Here is a 17,425-nt window from a genome sequence, read left to right as displayed (position 1 = left end):
CACATTAATACACATGAACACCAGGTACCAAGAAGTGATTCATTAGTATTCATATGAATTCAAATGTCACAAATAAACATATCCCAAGTTGGGTCTACCCACTGGAGATACAAATGAAGATTTAGAGGGAGGAGGGGGTGGGGTATATAACTAAAATGGGCTAGGCTGCCATATCGTATGGCTTTAAAAGTTTACGATAAATCCACCCAACAAATACCATCAGTCTCAGTCGTGTTTAGCCATCTTCAGCTGCACCATAGTTATGTGGATTGAAAAGAAAATTGGACTTCATGGATAACGATCTCAACTGTCTTTTTTTTACTTGAAAACTAAGTTATTCTTTCCTTAACAATACCGCTCTATCAAAGCATTTGGAATGCAAAAAGATCAAGAACAAAGAAATATACAACCCTTCTATGAAACTAATGCAGTTCTGAAGTTGGATCAGACATGTCAGATATCCCGAGTTAAATAAATTGTAACTATGATCTTGAAAGACCTGTTTAGAGTTGTGAGGCCTGGAAATATGAACACATGTATGTTGTACATCATGATGAATCAGGTTTTCATTTTCCAGCTGGTACATCTTTAGAACATACAAAGTCACACGTGCTTGGAGTGTTGTTGCTCACAAAAATAAAGATCTTCAAACCGGTAATACAATAGCAGTCTGTCAAGGTGACTGGTCAACTGTTTTAACTACATGTATAATTTCCAATAAAAATACAGTGGTGTACAGAAGTGAGGTAATGCCCAGCTTGGGAAAGCAAGAGCAACTGTCAAACTATCCACTTTCCAAAAACTTCAAAATTCCATTATCTGACAATCTTTGTTTTTTTTTTTTTTTCTCTTGCAGGAAATGGCTTCTAGATTTTAATGCCAAGAGATGATTGGTGTAAAAAGAACAAATCTGAAAAAAAAAAAATCCAAAAACCTCATGCACTTTGTTTCCTTGGGTGCAGGTTGGCAGTAAGCCATTAAGATAACTTTTTAACTACCTTAAGCCACTGATGATTAAATCATATCTTGCATTGCAAAAGCAGATATTCCAGGTTTGATCTAGGTTTTTGGAATGACAACGAATCATGACTTTAATGACTTTTGTTTTCCATATTTCAACAAAGTTTGCCAAAACTTAATGCCTTCTACATGGATCAATGGTCTTGCAATTGGAGTAATCCTTGAAAAAAACATACTACTTTGGATTCAATGGGCCTTGTTTATTCAAAATAAGAAACAAAATGGAAAAGAGGAGCAGAATAAAAAAAGCTATTCTCTAAATGAAATAGTTATCGCTGAGAATGGACCTGTTAGTCATTTTACTTAAGAACATTTAAACATATAAATTACCATCAGCGTACAGCATAGTCCAAGTCTGTAACTTAGTCACCATTTGAAGCATTTGTTTTGAACAGCTTTAAGCATCCCTCAGCAGACTGCATGAACCACTACCTTCACAACAGGTTTTTGGTTTTGTGTAAAAATTTATCCTTCTGTTATCATTGGGAGTATTAAAATGCAGAATCAACTTGTCCAAGGAATACTAAACAGCAAATTCTTAACAAATGCCAGGCACTGAATTCACACATCAGAAAAATGGTGAAGTTATAAATATACAGAGTATGCAAAAGTCTCATTTAGCAGCATCATGAGGTTTACGATCTAAAACAGACTGTTTGTTCAGTGCTACTTCTGTAAGCACAATATCAGTCCTGGAAAATTATATTACGCCTCACTAAAATGTTAGACCAGCGGTAGCACGACAAAGATTTTTGAGAAGAGTGCCAAACAGTCCTATATACCATCCACTGACTGTCGGTCTTCCACACCACCCCACCCGTCCCAATTCCCCTTTCAGCCCTCTCTTCAATACAACAAGTCAAGATACACATCATTCTTGTTCACGCAATAATTTCTCTGGTCCTTAGTTGATCAGAACACAAAGCTCTTCCTACCACCTTGAGGAAAATTTAAAAAAAAAACTACATATCACAGATGAGCACAGGATGTGCCACAAGGAGAACGTTACATTTCTGGGTACACATAAAGTAGCCATATCACAACACTGAAAATCCTGTCTGTCTACAGAGGAGGGACAGGGGCTTGTAGAATCCACATTCAGGCAGTACCACATATAAATCAGGCCAGCAGAGCAATGTCTGAATCCTAATGCAAAAACAATGCAGGCCCAATACGTAATAAAACCCAGAAGTATGCCACTGGCACCTTAAAAAAAAAATCACGTTCAAATTTTCCTAAAAGCATGGAAATAAAACCAATACGCTTGGTTTTCACTGCATGGCCCTTTTGTGGGGGAGGGGGAGAGGGAGGCACAAAATAACAAAATGTTCATACTTTGTAAAAAGACTTGTGGTTTTTTCAAGCATTAATAGCAAAACACATAAAACACACTTACCCATAGCACTTTACCCAAATTTTGAACAGAAGAAATCTATAAAAAAAGAAGGTATATTGGCGAGTTTGATGAAACACAGAGGGCAGCCAAGGCTTTGTGTATGTGTAAGGACATGAGAAATGGGCAGAGGCCACCATAAGAATAATGTACATCCTAAATAGTTCACGTCCATTTTAAGGGCCTAACATCGATAAATCTCTGGAGGGGGAAATATATATATATTTATATATATGTATATATATATATTTATATATACTTAAAAAAAATACAACAAAAAACTCAGGTGCTGTTCAAGGATTCTTTCTTTGAATCAAGCACTGTCTTGTAATTTCATTCACAAAATAATGTCCTTTTTTTTCCCTGTCTTCGCAGCACTTGGTTTGAACATTCGTCCTCTAGTAAAGATATCCGCTTGGCTACGCGCAGGATTCCATTTAAAACTGCACTGCTTACTGGTGCACCAATGGGATACAAAGTTCCCTTGTCAGGACTGCTGTCATTTTTACATTATGCCACATGTCAATGCTGAATCCACCTCAATGCTTCCTTGTAATTGGTACTATTTTTCAGCTCCTGCCACAATGACAGTTCAGTTTTTTTCATGAAGGCTTATATATAAAACAGGCAATGCCCTGGCGCAGACTGAGCGCTGCAGGCAGACTAGAGGGCCGTTCTTAGTGATGGAAGACTGATAGGCCAGAGAGCTGGTGAGTGGTGGTCTCAAGAGAAAGCCTGGTGCTGAGCATTGGTACAACTCCAGTCTGTCAACCAGTGTCATGTGTCCTTCAACCTAGCCAGTCCCCGCTGGACATAATGCACTAGCTCCCTTATACTGCTGTGGAGGCTCAGAACTTTTGTCTCCAACTCCAACCTTTCAAAGAAGTCTGAAATCAAAAGAGGGGGGAAAAAAAAGGACATTAGAGTTAACAAGACAGATTGTTCTTGTCAAAGTTACATAAAACATGAGGACTTCCGACAAGCACTGAGCAGAAGACTCACAAGTGACAATTCACGATGTGAAAAATACAAAGTATTCCTGGAAAAAGTGTGTTACTTTAAAGAGAGAAAAAAAGTTTTTCACCAAAAAATTATCCCCTGTGAATATTTACAAATTCCCTGAAGCACAACATTTAAAGGTTCTGGTTAACAATATCTCAAAATCCAATGAAAGTCCAGAAAGTATGATCATAAAATTTATTCCTTTTTTCGTAAACCTTAACCATAACACTTGAAAGGGCAAGGAACATTTTTGAAGGTATTACCACTCAGCACATTAGTTATGGCCTTTTAACATTGGCAACAGTTTGGAGTAAAAACAATGGATTGATAGTTCTGTGAAAACAAGCCTAACTTATTTGAAGTTATAGTACCGGTGATACTTGTGATCTGCGATTAGAGCCTTTATAGTCTTGAGGATTCCATTCCAGAAATGACGTGTGAGTGTGACTATCTTACCTCCACATTCTGCACTGGCGGCATCGCCCTGGTCCCACAGGTCCATAGCTTGTACCAGGTAACTGGTGTGACTTATGTACTGCGAGGTTATGGAATGTATCCTCTGTGGAACACTGACACAGCCGGGAGAGCTTAGCGTACCAGTACTCAAGTTGCCATTTGCTAGCTTGGACGGGTTCACATCACAGTTGCTGCTCTGTAAACACGGAAAAGATCTTACACTTGAACAGGGAGAGATAATATCCATGTCCATTTACGTCATCAGAAAGCGATATAACACAGATGCTTGTTAATACAGCAAATAAATGGAGATAACAAAATTGCTTCTGCACATTACATAGTGGACCATTCGTGCCGACGCTCAGGTTGCAGTGTTTGTGGCTTGGTCACTCAAATATTTGATGCCCTATTTTTTTTTTTCACTGAACCCTCCCTTAACGTTTGGCCTGACTACAAAACTTTTTGCAGAAAGTCACACATATTGTATAAATGCACAAGGTTAAAATGTCTTGCTCTTCGTTCTTTCCCTATGGCATGTCTGTGCCTAATGTACAACCCACACAATTAACCATAGCAGAAAGATAACTTGAGGTATGTTCCAGGTGGGGTATTTCCATTATGTTATCTTGCACTACAAACAATTAATCTGACGACTTAAGAAGCAATAAACAAAGTCATTTAGTAATAAACACATACCTACACATATTTACAAATAAGTACTATTTGAACCTTCAAGCTCATATGGCTGATAGATTTGGTTTTTTGATTTTTCAGCTGGAAAGATTAGCAGCTACGGTTTTGTTTTTCTTACCTGAGATCCGACAGAGCCTATACTACCAGCAGGGGAGGGTGTAGGAGACATGGGAGAGGGGGTGCCTGTCCCCCTGCTATTCCAACTAGTCTGATGGGGCGATGGTGCCGAGGCAGTGGGCTTTGAGGACATCTGAAATAAAAACAATACTTCAGTGAGAACATGGAGAACATGTGACAAACTTGGCATTATTTATTGACACGAGAGAAAGAGATGAAATGTAAATGACATGCACTGCCTTCAAATTCTGATTAACTCCATTAACACCTTCAAAGAAGAAACAACTCCTTTGTTTATTACACCTCAGAGTGAAAATGAGTACAAGAAATGGCTATAAAATCCTTTAATAACCGAAAGTAGGTGAGGAGAGTAAAAAACAGCTGTTAAAAGTGGATCAAAAGCGTTTTACATTACAATAGGCGTACAGGAAATGTGCTGTGCAAACCAGCAGTTGGTATATTCCCACCATTTTTGCAAACTGCATTCCCAAGTACATAATATAAATTATTACCAGGACAGTCAACTAAACTGTTTTTTCCTCTTTACCAACACTGAAAGTCAACAAGTAATTAAATCAGAAAGAAAAATAAGAAATAAGGTAGAGCATTATTCTGCGTTTTTTTTCTTTCCACACATCTATTTCAGCAAGGCTGAAGTATCATTATAGATGACTTCTTGTATTCCTTTTTTTTTTCAGGTTCTTTTGAAATTTCGAGAAACACATACAGTAATACATCAATGAGTACCTTACACTTGTGACATCATGGTATCAACAGCCTGTTATAGAATAAGATGGACACATGCTTCACATAGAGAAGTAATATAAGAGCAAACCAAAGCATCTAAGCCTGAATCTGAACAAGCAACCCATGAATACATTCCATCTTTAACAGCTTCCAATATCCCATATATAGAAGGGCCATTAAGTCAAGCTGACAGGCTGTTTGACAATACAGGATTTCTGAGGTTCTTGTTGAGAAATATTGATTGTGCATTTGTCAAGTTTTTAACATAACAGCATCTCCTATGGAGGGCAAGGAAAGAAAAATCAAATACCTTATTATGGTCATCAATCACTTTCTTTAACCGCAAGGTTTCAGCTTTTTTCAACTTAAACAGTTTGAGGCACAACAGGGACTGAATGCGGAGACTGCAAAAGGAGAAGAGCATGGCAATGTAACAGCTGCATTCAACAACACACAGTAGTGAGATTTCAGGAAGCAATTTGCTGTCATCTGTCAGTGAATGGTGAAGACTGGGAAATGAGATAAAATTGATAGAGTTCAATGGAGTCCAAAATGGCACTGAATGTGGAGGTTATGTGTAAATGAGCTCCATCAGATTGAAATTTTCTTGGTAAGCTTTAATGAATTTCTGGCAACGGTGAAATGGAATCTGCAAGGGGCTGTTTATAGTATGATTTGATTTACAATATACTGGTTTCTGAACCAGCCTTACCTTAATACTGTCAGCTGTTTCTCAACACCGGGTCCATCACTGTCATGGTGATTGTTGCGAAAACGGCCCATATGAGTGTACCTAAAATATCATATTCCTTCAAATTAATTTCTGAAAACAACATTAACTGTTCAAGATTACAAATCCTCATACATGTGGGTCTTATTATTTATTGTTTTGGCTAATGCATATATGCATGACTTGTAATATTACATTAGCAATGTACATGTCTTTATTTCATTGTTGTTGAACACCATCATTGTAAGTTCATACTATGGCAGTTAGTATAATGGATGGAGGAAACTGGAAAGCCTGGCATAAACCACCAGCATTTGGGAAGTTAAGGATAAGCTTTTCCACAAATGATGTACAGATATGCACACCATAATGGTGGAAAAGTGGTCTTTATAGAATGTTAAAATTCACAAATGTCCACTGAACTGATCAGCCTTTGTCAACAAGGCCTCACAAGCAGGAGCCCGAAAATGGACAAATTTCATGTCCAAACCAAGTCTGAACCTGCTCTTTGCATGTCCCAGCAATTAAAAAGGCAAGCGACCTATTCATTACACGTGAAAATATAAGGCAGCAAACAATGATGCAACCAGGGCATTAGGTCTGCCAAATGCAACAGCTGAAACTCGATCTAAGGTAATTTTTCCTTTTTTTCCTCCATACTTCCCAGTAGAGCTTTCAAAAAATACAGTGAAAAGTGGAAACCAAGCTGGAAACATGTCTAACCAATCTCTAAGCAGAAACATTAAACTGACGCATAACTGTAAGGGCGTTCAAAAATAACTGTATTGTGGATAAAAATAGGCAGGCTAATTTAAGACCGTGTAGGGTCTAACATTATGGAGGAAGTGCTGAAAGAAGTAGTAGCTGTGACTGATGTTATCTACACTTATGACACTGTCAAGGCTATACGGGTTATTCAGGGAGTGCTGGCAGATAGACAAAAGTTCACAGCTTCTGCTTGGCATGAGGAGTGAGTGGGGGTAGGACTTCTTAATTCTTTGATTAGTATTATGGAGTATTTTCATGAATATTTCAACTAAATGACATGAAAATGGAGACCTCAGCACCAAATGCCTCACACCAAATAAAACGGTTTTAAGCACAAATATAAAATTATATTTGATTTGTTCTATATAAAGTTTCATTTTACAATTAGGTAAAATTAAAAAAGATTTGTTTGTGAAAGGCTGGCAGCAGGGCATCAAAAAAAGGACTTCTCACTAAAAACTACGTTATGTGCAGTGTTCTCTGTCTCATGTACTTCCTGACACCTCTGTTACTTTGTGTCAGCTGTAACCTGTGTGAATTCTAAAATAGAAAATAACGCTAATAACCGACCTGTGGGTAGAACTTACATGAGCCATGCACGAATCTCTCTTTACTTTATTCTTGTATTACTGTACCATTTTGTCCAATATGTTGGTATCTGAGAGAAGATAACTACAATCTGCATCCTCACCGAAGGAAGAAATGTTTCAACCAATGATGAGGGGAGAGGGGTGGGAGGTGTGAGTTGAATTAAAAAGCATTTTATATTAGGGCTAAGGAACCAAAGCTCTAAGATGTCTGTGTTGTCTCCTAGAAAATTTGAGGGGATCCCACTTAATTGCATATCCAAAAGAGATAAATTAGACGTGTGGATGTATGTATACCTGGGGTTTTACATCAAACCTAAAAAAATTTTTCGGTCATACGATGATCGGTCATAACTAAATATTTTAAGCCACGATTTATAACGGAACTCACTTTAGCAGGGCCAGGGTGTCTGTGTACATCTTAAAATAACGTGTGGAGTCGCAGATCTGTTCCTGCTCCATGGCATAGCCACTGAGAATGAACGACAACACTGCCTCCAAGTAGATGAGGGAGCGGTGCTTCTTGTCACCCTGAAAGAAAATACAGGAAACAAGTCAGAAACCAGCACTCACAAACACACAAACACACAAAAAAGGTCTGTTATTATACAACTCACAAGTCAACCGGGACACATAAAAAAATCAGATTGCAAATGCCTACATCACTAAAATCTTTAAAATAAACCCCCTTCTGAAACCTAAGTTAATGTATTTTTCCGGTATATCATGAAAAGAATCAGATTTTTGATGTAGGATTCCTGAAAAGACTACAACTTTGTCATAATACAATCAGTGTGGGCACATCAACTTTTCAACCCGCATGGCTGGGCACAAGCTCCTACACAATATGTGATTATGTTCACATGAGCATGGCGAATAGCTTTCACCTCTTCTAATTTTTAAGACAGATATTGGTAGTGCTGAAAACAAAGAATTACATTCATATCCCAGTGTTTTTTTTCGAAAAGTAAAGATATGAATATGTTGCTCATTAGAAGGTCTAACCATGTGAAAGAAAAGAAACTATTATTCCTGCTACAATTACCTGTATATTGAATAAAAAGATACGACCAGGTGTCCCAAAAAATAAGAAGAATCAGGGTATACAATGTTCAAGCTGTAAAATTTTATACGGCTCTGCCTCTATCACTTAGGCCTACCTGTCTAGACCAGATAATTAATGTCAACGAAGCATATCAGACCTTATGATACGACCGTGGATCACATATCCTAATTGTTACAGCTATTTACATGACAAGATGAACATTGAGATAGCTCTTCCTGTTCCACAGACATATTGTACAAATCACCAGCACATCCCCCAAGTTCAATAGCCCATTGGTTTGGTTTTGCATGTTTAAATTATTAGACTTCAGTTTCATGTACAGCTGGGTTTTCTTTTAGGCACAAAAGTATCGATATACAAAATGGTGGATGAACCTAAATGGATATAAAGGAGTTCTGGAATATGCTAAATATCAACAAATTCACCATGAAATTGTAGATATCTTGTTTATGTATACAGGAATGCAGAAATCAGAGTGTGATATACTCTGATAATATCACAACATTGTACTTACCAAACTGTCGGCTTCGTGTTTGAGCCTCTTAGCTTCTACAAGATAATCTTCAGCAGGCAAAAGTCTGGGAATCAAACAACAAAAAAAATAAAGATACTAAAAATCTGTCTCTCTGCATATCAATGTAATGTCTTTCAACATAATAAAATGAATACTGTGTACTTTCTGTGATTAAATATAATTTTAGCCATGTAAAAGGATCAGAAATTGTGTACACAATAAACTATACCAATCTCTAAATGGTATTAGTCCAATGACATGATAAATGAGCAATGAAGAATGCTATTTATTTAAAACTGATAATGAACAATGTTAATTTAATTAACATTAGAACATAATTTTGCTTGTGATAATCTGGCCTATTTCTTAAAATGTAGAGCAAGAGTTAATCATGGCTCACTTGCACGCCGACAAGTCCGTTAACCAATGCCTATTTCCCTATGTGTAGGACATCGGGTCTATCAACTAACGTCCCATTTCACAGGTGCACTTGAAGTTGTATCTACCCGGCAAGTCATGACCTACCTGTGATTTGAGATCAAGCGACTGGCTCGCATGGTTCCTTTTGAGATGTCAAGGCATGGAGAAGCTGTCATGCGAAGTTCACTATCACCATTCTTCAGTTTACTTTCTACTACTTCCTCCTTAACTCTTTCCTGGAAACCAAATCAGTCAAGAACATCACAGCCACTTTTACTTGCAATTACACGTACATGCAGGTATCCAATAAAAACAGGTCAATTTCACACTGTACAGATGACTAGGGTACACTTTTTCGTAGAGATAATTCAATGAATAAACTATCTGTCTTGGGAAGAAATAGGGACAGAGAAAGGCATTATTTTATTACTACAGGGCACTAGTTTATGGACTGATGAAAATCGGAATGCCCAGAGGAAACCATCAGCCTTTGTGTGACTGGACAAACCTCTTGCCTGAATGCCGCAGGTGAAACAGCAAGAGCTGGATTTGAACATGCGAATGGGATTGACCCACAGATGTACAAATTACAAAGCGCAAGCACTAATCTCTACACCATTATATCTCGTGGTAAACCATTTATTGTACGTGAAATTTTCCTCAGACTACAAGTATGTAAAATAAATTTAATTGTATTAACAGTATTAACTTGATTGCAGCACTCTAGGTTATGCATTCCCTTGTCATATCTGCCTCCTCAACCAACAGCAGCACAGAATATTTCGTACACCAAATGAGGATGGTCTATCCTTCATGTATCACATTCACGACATTACAAACTGCTAGAGGACAACTACTATGTCACTGTCAATATGAAGCCTGTTGTGAACAAGTAAATCAATCTTGGCAGAAATGAGACCCAGCTGAGCCAGAGGCTGCCTAAGGTTGTGTTCATATGACTAAGGGAGTGGGGGGGGGGGGGGGGGGTGGCAAGTGGTTGGTCAGGCCTCAGAAGTGATCAGTTTATCCCTGGCCACTGAGGTCATAGACACCGTCAGGAAAAAGGGAGGGGGTCAGGTGGGGGAGGGTTAGGTGGATGTCAGTATGTCATGGCCAGGGAGTGCTAGCCTGGGGGCATTACTTAATCTCATCTGTATCTACAAACTGAGGAATCTCACTTCAGGTGTAGCTGATGCTCATGTTTCACATGCCACTGAGGGACAGATCCATTTTATAAAGCCCCCATAACCTAGACACTGTACATGTAACTGTACATGACTCTACTGCCAATCACCGTACCCACCGGACACCATGAGAGTATAATTTGAACCTCGCAATGTATGTTATTCTGGCCTTGATGAACTTAAGACCTAGAAATATTGTCACAGGCAGTTTACACATTAACTGATAGTTTCATAACATATCTCCAAAGGGGAAGCCTTATATATACATACAATTAATTCCTGGAGATGAATTCCTTCACTGTTTTTTTAATCGGTTCAGAATATCAACCACTACTAGGACTCAATAAGTATTATTTCTTCAGGCAAGGAAAAACAAGTAGGCAAGTATGCCTGAAGTGCAAGATGAACATTTTGAAGAGCCTTCCAACATTCACTATTTTCTTTTCTCAAGTACATCTCCAGCATTTATGTTTTGGAATGAATATTACACGGATCTAACTGCATTACTGACTCACATGGACTGTTCATACTGTAATACTTACAGTACCTATATAGACTGTCCAGCATAATCAACACACCTAGAAATTTGCATGCTCTGCAAGCATAAATATTCAGAAAAAATTACCACTTTGTCTTTATTCACAATGCTGTCCTTGTCACACTTTCGTCTCTTGGCCTTGTCTTTTTGACTTTGGTGACTAGAGGTAGAGCTTGTACTGCTACGACGCTTGCTTGTTTTACTTGGACTTTTCGTTTCCACTTCTGTGTCATCCCTGGATTTGCTACTGGAACCAAAACCAAATAACAAACTGAAATTTAACAGTTTTTCAGGATGGGAATTAAACTGTTTGCATATATACATGTACATGATGTATTTCTTAAACTTGCATTACAAGAACAGAAGAGACATAGCAAAGTGGATTATGTTTTCTATTTGGCCCTGAAATCTGAACTTTTCTCTGAGCTTTGTACTAGAATGTACATATGTTTATTCAAATCTGGAAAGAGGATAAGCACAAAATGCAATTTTAACTTCTCTTCCTTCACAAAGTTGGTACAATATTATTTTAGAAGAAAAGCATAATTGTTGCAAACGCACTCATTACCATCTACATTGTGAAAATGTTGAGCTTTTTACAATTATACTATACAGGAGACACTGATACATATGTATTCTGAAAAAAGTTTATATGCTCATTAAACATGTAATGAAATACATGTTAAAATAAGCAACTCAGAAAATCCAATTCTATATTAAGAATTCATTCACCACAAGTACATGTAACTGATTTTCTCTAAGTTAAAAACCAACAAAATACAGTGTGTATGTAAAGGTATCTATTTCATTGCTATTTTTTGGCTTTCAGTACCACACTCTTACTGCAAGTTTTGTTCAGAACCCACATGACAATACTACTGTTCACATGGAAATGCTGCAACTTTTCCTAATGAATAATTTGCAATTCTTTTTTCAAATCCATATGTACATCAAAGGCAACATCGAAATTTACAATGTACATGTACATATATATCTAATCATTTTATTCTGAAAACAAATAAGTACATTTCTAAATAGCTGAGACATTCACCAAAAAGATTGGATGAAAAAAAATCTGACTAACAGCCATGATGACCGATTTATAGAACTGTTTGTCACAGCTAAAACTTAACCTTCTGGTTGCAACTGGGTCCATTACAACAGATCTTCTAACAAGAATTACGTCACAGACGGTTATAAATCGCTATTACAAATTACATATTATAAGGCAATTAAACCAGCAAATATGTTATAAATAATTTTAGTTTTGAACAAAAGGAGTAACAAAGCTGAACAATTCAGGAATAACTGGAGGTACATGTACATGTAAGATGTTGACCTGTCTCTGCTGTGTGTTGTACTTAACATTATAAAATATGTTTAGGTACTTGTCTCCGGACATATCATGCATTTTTTACCAAAGCTGCCCTTATAGAAAAGCAAAATGCAATTCGTTGCATGTAACTGTAACAAGCAGTACCTACAAGTTATATACAAGTACGTTTTTGAGATGAAAGAGAATGGATGCATCGTTATACAAAACATCATCAAATATGAAATGCTCACTGTACAATAAAATAGATGTACTACATTCATGTACTAAAAAGGATGAAATGGAGCACAGCATCTTCATCACTAATTCATACATGTACATGTAGGCCACTCTGCTAGCACTTGGGGTGTTCTTTGAATAAAATATTGTGTACTTATTCTGACAAAATACTGCAATACAGGTTTAAAGTAGATGCACAATACAAGTTGGTCATTTTTCAGAAATGGGACAGCTTACATGTTTTTTAATGTACTTTAAGCTCCTGTCCAGGAATGGAAGTTCAAGAAAGCTACACATAAACATGCATATAAGCATAAGCAGATGTTCGTACATGTAATACAAAGAAACTCCATCCTGGCTTATAAATGTCTACAATTCTCTGTAAATAGAATTGTGTTACGTCAAGACTGTAAGAGTGATGAATGATGTATGTCTGCAGTTATTCTTCCTGTAAAATATGACTTATTTTTGAGGACTATTTTCACCTATGAAAGAGCGTATGTGACACCTTTTTGAGAGACACTGTTTATAATGAGTGTATTCTTCACATGTTCAGTATTGTGTCACAACTCAAATGTGTCACATTTTATACCAAAACACAAAAATTGTTTTCATAACACTAGCTTACACATACAGTTATGTGAAATTGATCTATCTTGTCTGGCTGGGCTGATATCAATGTTTCATTTCATGTAAAGTAAACATAAGCAGCCCAGGTATCCTGAACTTGTGCATATATATATATATATATATATATATATATACATACATATACATTATATATACATATCTAGGTATTCCGTGATTGTTTTCCGGGCAGACACAGACATATTAACTCCTAGATAATGAGCTAGGCATACTACAGGTGTAGTCTAGTCAGACTCCCTACTTCTGACAGGGAAGGCCAAAGCATCATATAAACTGGAACTGTTGTCAACAGAAAAACACTGAGGTATTTAAAAGATTAATAGGGAAGGCTAAAAGGAACGTGTGATAGTTTACTGCTTTTCTTGTCTCTCTCCTTCCGTATGTGTCAGGTGTTAAATTACTCTTGCAGCCCTGATGGATAAAGGCCCTTACACAGGTGTTTTTCGTGTTGAGGTTCAAACAATCCCCTAGTGTCCTGATCTAACCAGAAGTAGTCCTGGCCAATGCGGATAAATTGTAATGAATCAGGGCTACATTATAACAGCGTGTAAATGTACGCGTCATTGTTTACACATGTACTGCTGCGCTGTGCTGAATTTGTATAACCCATCTGTATAAAATCTGAACACTAAGGTACACGGGATACAAAGTGAACTGTTATGAACGATCTGCTTAGTATAAATTTTCAAATGACCTACTTTCACACTGTAGTAACAATTCTACATGACCTACTACTACGTGCACCACATGTACATGTAAATCATTTGTTGATTGCAGAACTTGGTCACGCCCCCCCCCCCTCGACAAGTGATACATCTGACTTGTAATATTAATGCAACATAACTCAATGTGTAGCCAAAATTGTTTCACATGAAAGCTGAAACTAATATTTTTTCCCCTTGTAAACACAAGTCTTCATGCATATAATTATCGGTGTTTAAAGGAAATTACTTGGGGTGTGGTTTATACATGTACATTATTCTACAATATTGAATCAGGCGTTCCTATCACACCATATGAAAGAAGGACATTACTGTGTGAAATTTCGCGCACCACCACCCCCTCAATGTTATCTTACGACAGACTTAAATTTCAACTTCCAACATCAAAACCTGAACACTGTAAAGAGTATTTAAATTTTAACGTAAGTCAGAAAATAGTTCTGTGGAATCTGCCCACGACAGTGTGTTATATTTTAGTGTAACAGAACAAATGTAATATAATTACTTGTATTTGCCGAAGTGGCCATAAACATGTGTGTACTCTTGAGTCGATCAAAATATATTATTAGCTCACATGTCCAGTAATAATTATAATATGAGAAGAAAAGTAATGACCAACTTGCTACTTGTAACTACTGAACAGTTACAGTACATGTACCCGAGTTTTCTTACATGTACCTGTACTTAACCTTTTATTAATCAGTGGAGTCTGTCCTTGTAATGTCAGATGTCTTACCTCTAGCGTCCACAAAGTATAGTAAATACACAAAACTGCATGTAAATATATACATGTGTACATGTATCACCCTGTAATTTCTTGTTTTTGCAATTCTCACAATGGCTTTCTTTTACAGGTGACTGAACACAATATAGTTTTGCAGTATATAACTGAATGCCATCGTAGTATGTGACCACTGGCTTTGCAATACTGTGTAGTATGTAACAATGACTCGTGCTGCAACTGACTTTGTTTAAACTGATGGCCATTGAACATTATATGGTGTTTTTACTATGCAACAACTGAATGGTTTTGCAATATGGGAATGAATGACTTACTGTTTAACTGAATGGCTTTAGGCTAAATGCGACATAATATCATCCTTCTGAAACACGTTTCATATCGCACTTCTTCAAATTATTTGCAAATGAAAAAAATGAAGTGACAGGCACTTGTATGAATCAATCTGATATTTTCACTCGGTCCAACATGGAAAACTTTTTTACCTCTACTGAAACAGGGCTTCAAATATAATAGAGACAGCATCTATATTTATGGCCTATGAGGTCTGACCTTGCATGACTATTTCAGAGTCTGCCAAAAACAGCCATCAATGAACTTGTCTTAAACATGTAATGGCAGTTACAGGCAGTGACATGTACAGTGATTTCTGAGCCATTAACTTCTTCTACAGAAAGAAACCCTGCATTCTCCTAACCAAAAATACATAATATAACAACCTGTGCATGATTCGCACACATGATTGAACGAAACACGAACTGACCAGTTTTCCAGAAATGTGGTCTATTTACACTAGTGCAGCTTTAAGAGTTATAATATAATAGAACTCATACTTACTCTCGCATAGGGGAGGGTTCACTTCGCTTAGTTGTCTTGGGACTTGGTTTTGGATGCTTTGACTCGCTGCCCCCATCTTTAGGGTATTTCCATTTGCGTACTGGTTGCACAGGTCTGCTGTCCCAGAGTTGGGTAATGATATCTTCACTTGGATCTGGTACACTACCTGTAGAGCCCACAGAGCCACCATTGCTCTCTTTTGTCACACAACTATTCCCTAACAAAGTGGTTGCCGTATTATCATTAGCACAGGTGTCTTTAGAACTTTCACATTTCACCTCCAATTTCACCTCACTTGACCTGCTGCTGTCATGTTTGGAGGACAGCCTAGGTGTGTCATCCTCCACAGCACTGTCATTGAAGGAATCGGTGAGCAGATCCTGGTGAGCATCGTCCTCACGGCTGTCTGTACTGTCCAGTGTGCCAGAGATTGGGTGCGACAATGCTGTGGTACACGTGTTAGAAGACATTGAGGACATGGTGGAAATACCACTTTCTGGACTTTTAAGATCTGTATCCTTTGTTATGTTTGGCGGGATTCTGTCTAGGAGTGAAAAATTGAGCCGAACGACTATGGAGGGTTTCCCGTCAAGGTAACTCACTCCTGGGATACTTTTAGGAGGGACACTTGGGATGGGGGGACTCACTCATGTCATTCATCAAAACATCAAAGTTACTCATGGTAATGTCTTTTTCTTGGTTTGAGAATTTAGAGTTTTCTTTATCAGATAAAGGACTGCTTTTTGGTTTCCGTTTGTCCTCGCTCTGTTTGTCATGTTTCTTTCTCTCTTTCTTGTCCTTTCTCTCAGAGTCTTTTCTCTTAGCCTTATCGGATGGCAAAGACGATAATGAAGTCTGTAATGGGGAAGTTTGTTTAATAGCGCTGTTTTTAGAAACCTCACTCTTTTCCGCGACATCTGCGTGATCCACAGAAATTTTCCGCGCCATTGGTGTATGCACTTTCTCCGGAGAAATAGACACAACATCAACATCCATCTCTTCCTCATCAGAGGAGTCTGATGATAACAACACAGGCGTTTTGGGTTTTGACCTTGGACGACCCCTGGGTCGACCTTCTGGTTTGGATGCCGCAGTACCTGCCTTTCTATTGGATTTGGCCAACACATTGGACAGTTTTTCATCGCATAAACCATTCTTACTCTTTGAAGATCTGTGGGTTTCACTTTTTGAAGATTTTTCTGAGGCAGTGGAATTTTTACGTGGCCCCTTTTTGGTGGCTGGTGATTTGGTAACTGTTGGAGTCTCCTGGAGAGCTGGGGCAGGGGATTTGGCTTGGGCCCTGCCCGGTGAGCGTGTCTCGCTGGCTCTCTTGTGTGAGCTAATAGCCTGTGATTCAGTACTGGAAGATGAGCGATCCTTGTGTTTTGTAGTTTTGTGATCTTTCTTGGTCTGGCGCACCTTAGTATGTGTCTCAAAGTCACTGTCATGACCAGGCAAGTCAATGTCAGCCCTTAGATCTGGTATTAACTCGTTTGATTTTCCTGTAGACTTGAGCAAACTATCGGTCAGATCACCCAGACCACTATCTGTAGTGTCCTTCAATGTGTCACACAGGCCTATATCACTGCCTATAATGCTAGTATTAGTCTTGGGCATTAAAAACGTGCTCAAACTCCATCTCAGTTTTGTATTTTGCTGCTGAAACATAAAAATAATATAGTGTTACTCCGC

At 37.9% G+C, this 17,425-nt stretch overlaps 2 protein-coding genes across 4 annotated transcripts in view; both read right to left on the bottom strand.

The window, feature by feature from the left end:
• Positions 1-2,752: 2,752 nt before the first annotated feature.
• LOC135472851 (AF4/FMR2 family member 4-like) lies at positions 2,753-16,356 on the bottom strand. Its single transcript, XM_064752557.1, has 10 exons — positions 15,734-16,356; positions 11,323-11,482; positions 9,619-9,749; positions 9,094-9,157; positions 7,905-8,044; positions 6,141-6,221; positions 5,739-5,832; positions 4,683-4,814; positions 3,872-4,067; positions 2,753-3,300 (listed from the first exon to the last, which is right to left on the bottom strand). The coding sequence occupies exons 1-10, from the start codon at positions 16,210-16,212 to the stop codon at positions 3,191-3,193; spliced, it is 1,587 nt and encodes a 528-aa protein (XP_064608627.1). The 5' UTR covers positions 16,213-16,356; the 3' UTR covers positions 2,753-3,190.
• Positions 16,202-17,425, bottom strand: part of LOC135472850 (dentin sialophosphoprotein-like) — a 65,536-nt gene continuing 64,312 nt past the window's right edge. For 2 of the 3 annotated variants that reach the window (XM_064752554.1, XM_064752555.1), the window contains one exon: positions 16,202-17,392. In XM_064752554.1, the coding sequence (XP_064608624.1) occupies positions 16,349-17,392 (1,044 nt within the window). In that variant the 3' untranslated portion in view covers positions 16,202-16,348. The remainder of the gene's footprint in view (positions 17,393-17,425) is intronic. The other variant, XM_064752556.1, reaches the window with a different exon arrangement.

Source organism: Liolophura sinensis, chromosome 8, assembly GCF_032854445.1.
Source record: "Liolophura sinensis isolate JHLJ2023 chromosome 8, CUHK_Ljap_v2, whole genome shotgun sequence".
In the NCBI taxonomy this organism is placed as follows: Eukaryota; Metazoa; Mollusca; class Polyplacophora; order Chitonida; family Chitonidae; genus Liolophura; species Liolophura sinensis.
This window is presented reverse-complemented; position numbering and strand designations above follow the sequence as displayed.

Bases quoted from the DNA above. Each gene is read 5' to 3' on its own strand.
- LOC135472851 (XM_064752557.1), bottom strand. From the start codon at position 16,212: ATGTCCTCAATGTCTTCTAACACGTGTACCACAGCATTGTCGCACCCA. The intron at 6,222-7,904 runs GTGAGTTCCGTT...ATGATATTTTAG, and splicing joins GACACCCTGGCCCTGCTAAA to GTACACTCATATGGGCCGTT. The intron at 3,301-3,871 runs GTAAGATAGTCA...TTTTGATTTCAG, and splicing joins CGCCAGTGCAGAATGTGGAG to ACTTCTTTGAAAGGTTGGAG.